General features: G+C 58.9%; 1 protein-coding gene across 1 annotated transcript; it reads left to right on the top strand.

Annotated features, from left to right (window-relative positions):
• Positions 1-2,541: 2,541 nt before the first annotated feature.
• On the top strand, positions 2,542-4,330 carry SOWAHD (sosondowah ankyrin repeat domain family member D). The gene has a single exon (XM_040999618.1). It carries the CDS (start codon positions 2,820-2,822, stop codon positions 3,798-3,800), a length of 981 nt encoding a protein of 326 aa, XP_040855552.1. The 5' UTR covers positions 2,542-2,819; the 3' UTR covers positions 3,801-4,330.
• The last annotated feature ends 214 nt before the right edge of the window (positions 4,331-4,544 follow it).

The following is a 4,544-nucleotide window of genomic DNA, read 5'->3' as shown; positions in this document are numbered from 1 at the left end:
GTGAAGCAACCAGGACTCAAATTGGCACTCACATGGCTTTACCCATAATGCCACAACCCCGGCCTGTCTTCTGGCTCTAAAAGTACAGGATCTACAAATAGACTCATGAATATAGGAGAAACTCCTAGTGGGAAAAGACACCAGGCACAGACTATCTGCAATGCAAATACCCATTCTACGTGCAGTTTGGAGGTAGGGGGCCTTTCCAAGGGTCTCTGGAGTTCTCGCAGCCCTCCCTGCAGGGGTAGCAGATGCATCTTAGTTGTAACTGGGTTGGTACTAGTCCCTGTGCTTTCCACTTCCCTGTGCTTTACCACTTCCTGGTGTCACATTCCAGAGCCCTTCCTACTCAAGGAGATGGGTCTGGGGAATCCTGTGTGGAGCCCATGACCCACAACAGAAAGCACTCGCTAAGCCGAGATGAAACAAGTTGCTAGGTAGGCACCTTAGCGCTGGTCTCAGGTAATGGAGTTAAGCAAGTGCACGTGTGTCATAGGTCTGAGGGCTGCTTAGGTGGTCGCCTTTGTAGTCTTTGAACTGGAACCAGAGATATTATTAGTGCTGATAGGGGAGGGGGTTGCCTGCTTAATGACAAGGAAAATGAATAATCCAAGCATTCTTCCATCCTGTGTTCTCCAGGCTGGTATTTTGATATAAAAATATACATATATAGCTGCAGCTGTTTGCATATTGTGGAAGTGTGTGTGTGTGTGTGTGTGTGTGTGTGTGTGTGTGTGTGTGTGTGTGTGTGGTTTCGTGTTTACAGATTTGGGGTTTTGGAGGGGAGTTTCCAGAGCAACGGAAGTAGCTAGCTGCTTGTCAGTCAGGGTTCATTTTGAAAATGAAAGTCTGAAAGCTTGGGGCCTACTCTGGCTTGGGGCTTGGTCTCTGAGGACCTAGCAAAGCCAGAAGGTGGCTTTGGCTAAGCAGCTCAAGGAAGAAATCACTTAATCACTACCTTCTTTACCTTTAGGAACGGGGCCTATGCACACATGAGCTGCTCTTCATATCCGACAGATCCCATGTGTGGCAGGGAGAGGGAGAATGAGCACCAAGGCACGTGGCTCTGTGGCTCAACACACGGCATCATGGTTTTCCAGGATGCCTGAGTTAAACCAGCTAGGCTTGTCAGAGTTTGAGCAACATGTCACAGCAGGTGGAAAGAGATATAGCACAAGGTCTCCTATGGTGGCTACAAAAGGAGTCTGAGCAACAGAGGCTTGGGGTTAAGCCATGGTGGCTGCCTAGGGAAGGGGGGACCGAGGCCACCCTTGAAAGACGAGGAGAATGGCACTAGACAGAAGCTGTGAGCCAAGCAGCTCCTACTGGAGGAGCACAGGTTAAAGAAAGGCTCCGCTTGGCTGGAGGTTAAGACTTGGGTGAATGAGCTGCTGTTGATAAGCCTGGCTTGAAGGCCAGTCCGTTTGTGCCAGGGAGAAAAAAAAAAGCGCTATGGTGGCAAACAGATCAGCTCTGACACTTCCTGCTGAGTGACCTTGGGCAAGTGGTCTAAGCTCTTGGCAAAATGGAGACAGTCGTGCTGTTTAGCCCTTAGGGCCACCGGGAGTATTGTGAAAGTGCACACATGTAGAGAGCATGTGGCACAGTGTCTAGAACACAGCACAAGTTCAGGTACAGGCTTCAAATGCATAAGCTGCCATGGAGGAAAGCTCCAGCGACTCAGGTGCCAAGTATCTGACAGCTAAGAAGGAAGGGCTCTGTCACCTTCCATCACTGGTGCCATTGCTGGGGCAAGAAGAGTGCATCGGCTTGGTCTCAGCCCCCCACTCTCTCTGGTCTGGGCTGCTGTAAGTCTCCTGACTTCCTACCGTCCCTGGCTCAAAAATCTCCCTCTTACTCCCTGACGGAACTCCTCCAAAATGATGAAGAGCAGGAGACAAGAGAATTCTGCTCCGGTTTTATAGAAAGCTGCGCGTCCCAACAGCGGAGAAGGGGCTGCCCCTCAGAAGAGGGCAGTGTTCCCGCGCGCAGGTTTCCCGTCCCCTGTAGCTGCCACTTCAAGCCAACCTGGGAAAGTTAATGAGAACTGAGAGAAGAAAGGGGAGTCTCTGTTCCCTGGAAGAGCTTCTGTCTGGACCTCCGGTGCCTTGGGTCTCTTCCCTGGAATCCTCCGTGAGCGCGGTCGCTGCGGGGAGGATGAAGGCCATGCAAAGGGCAGGGCAGCCGAGCCAGAGTCACAAGGGGACGGCCAAGCAGCCTGCGCGTGAAGGCTAGGCGCTGGAGTAAGGCGGTTCGGGGACAAAGTGCAGGGAGATTCCTGCTGAGATAAGAGGGAAGGGCAAAGAAGGGGGGCGGAGAGTGAGGGCACAGAGCGTTCAAAGATCAGGCTCCCCTCGGGGAAAGCTGAGGTCAGCCCGGCGGGGAGGGGCGCCCTAGAGCCCCTTCCCGTGGGCAGCGAACGGGATGCTTAAAACCCGGGCTGCCAGGGCAGCCGCCCGCCCAGGTCCGCGCGCCCCGCCCCTCGCGCAGGGGGCGGGGCTGGCCGCTCACCTGGCCGTTCCGGGCGGAGCCGCCCCTGACTCCGGGCAGCTGCTTAGGCGGTGGTACCCCGGGAGCTGGAGCGGGGCTGGCCCTGGTAGCTCGGTGGCAGCTCCCAGCCCTCCACGCCCCCCACCGCCCTGCGGCGCCCTCCGTAGCTCTCTCGCTTCCTCCCTCTTCTCCTTCACTCCCTCCCTCGGAACCCAATTGCTCAAGCCGCTTCCTTCTCCAGCGCCAGCGCCAGTTCCCCTCCCGGTGGGGCCCGGGACGGGGCAGCGAACGGTAGACGCTGGAAGGGCTCTGACGGCAGCTGCGAGACCATGGCCGAACCCCCGGGGTCCCCGGACCCCGCGTCCAAGGCCTCTCTGGGGCCCGCTGCGCAGAGCCTGCGGGGAACTCCACAGCTGCGCCGCTCGAGAGTGGACACCGGTAGCTTGGGCAGGTACAGGGGCAGCGTCACCGCCGGCCTCCCCCTCCGGGAGTGCCCCTCCCAGGGCTCGCTGATGCTCTCCGGAACCGGCTCGGCGCGCCGGCGGGGAGCGTTGCGGGAACTGCTGGGGCTGCAGGGGACGGCTCCCGCCCGGTGGCTATCGGAAGAACGCACGGAGGATCCGGCGGCCGCGGGAGGACCCAGCAGCTCAAGTGGCCCGGGAGGCAGCGGGCTGTGCCTGGAACCGCGGGAGCACGCGTGGATCCTGGCGGCCGCCGAGGGTCGCTTTGAGGTGCTGCAGGAGCTGCTGGAAGCTGAGCCGGGACTGCTGCTGCGGTGCGACCCGATCTCAGGTTACACGGTGCTGCACTGGCTGGCCAAGCACGGGCGCCACGAGGAGATCATCCTGGTGCACGACTTCGCCCAGCGCCGGGGTCTGCGGCTCGACGTGAGCGCCGCTGGCAGCGGTGGGCTCACGCCACTCCACCTGGCCGCCATACAGGGCCACGACATGGTCATCAAGGTACTGGTGGGAGCCCTAGGCGCTGACCCCACGCGCCGCGACCACAGCGGCCACCGGGCGTGCCACTACCTGCGGTCCGACGCGCCGCAGAACCTGCGGGAGCTGTCGGGGGCTGAGGACTGGGAGGCGACCAGCGTCCGGGAACGCGGCAACGCCAACAACAACAGCAGCAGCACCGCCACTGCATGGACGCTGAAACGGACCTTGAGCTCAGCGGGCGCCACGGCTGTGGGGACAAGCAAGAAATCGACGTCAACACGAGCCAGGGAGAAGAACACCGCGGGCAGCCGGGTGGCGCACATTCACGGCCTTCTCCGCCAGCTGTTTCCCTTCTTTCAGGACCGTTGAGGGGGCAACGGGAACTTGAGAGCTCTGAGAGGAGACGCCAATGCTGCAGCCAAGACTCCACCCCGGGTTATCCCGGGTCGCACTCAGGGAGAGATCACATAGGGAGGGCCCACCCCCCTCCTCTCTCAGGTACCTGTCCCAGACGGGAGGGCCCTGGCAGTAGGGCACTCCCTAACCAAATGGGAGCCCACGTCCCAGCGGACCGGGAGCCAGTCCCAAAGCTTCAGAACTGAGAAGTCAGGACAGGAAGGGGGAAAGGTCAGCGTCCTGCAGCCACTTGTGGGCGGGCAGAAGCGCTGGGTTTGTTAGGAAAGAATCTCTGAAAGAATGACTGGAGACTGAGACAGTGGCTGCAGCGGCAACGCCCCACAGCCTTCCTAAGGCAGGCTTCCTAAGGGGTCCGGAGATGAAGGTAGAGCCAACCCCCAGGCCACCTGCTCCTGAGACTACCACACCTTAGCCTGCTATACATCCCAGTGTATCAAGGATGATTTCTCTAGTTCATTAAAGTCAGATGCTTTTTCCACTCACATGACAAGGCTGTCCTTTGAGTGCCTTTTTTTTTTTTTCTGTTTTAGCCAGAGAGGGAAAAGCTGAAAGGAAGAGGTCATTAACCCATGACCACAAGCTAATGACCCCAGGACAGACTGGGGCCTCATTCTTAGAGCAAATGGCCAGAGCCCTGCAGAGCTGGAGCTGGGGCGGGAAGTGGGGGGAGCGGGGATGGCTGAGGGCAGGGTTCTT

This window comes from Ochotona curzoniae, unplaced genomic scaffold (genome assembly GCF_017591425.1).
Source record: "Ochotona curzoniae isolate NIBS_2020 unplaced genomic scaffold, NIBS_Ocur_1.0 scaffold_1852, whole genome shotgun sequence".
Classification (NCBI taxonomy): Eukaryota; Metazoa; Chordata; class Mammalia; order Lagomorpha; family Ochotonidae; genus Ochotona; species Ochotona curzoniae.
The sequence above is the reverse complement of the archived record's forward strand: the minus strand, read 5'-3'. Positions and strand labels throughout refer to the sequence as shown.

What these genes read in the sequence shown, in the direction of transcription:
- SOWAHD (XM_040999618.1), top strand. Translation starts at nt 2,820, where the DNA reads ATGGCCGAACCCCCGGGGTCCCCGGACCCCGCGTCCAAGGCCTCTCTG.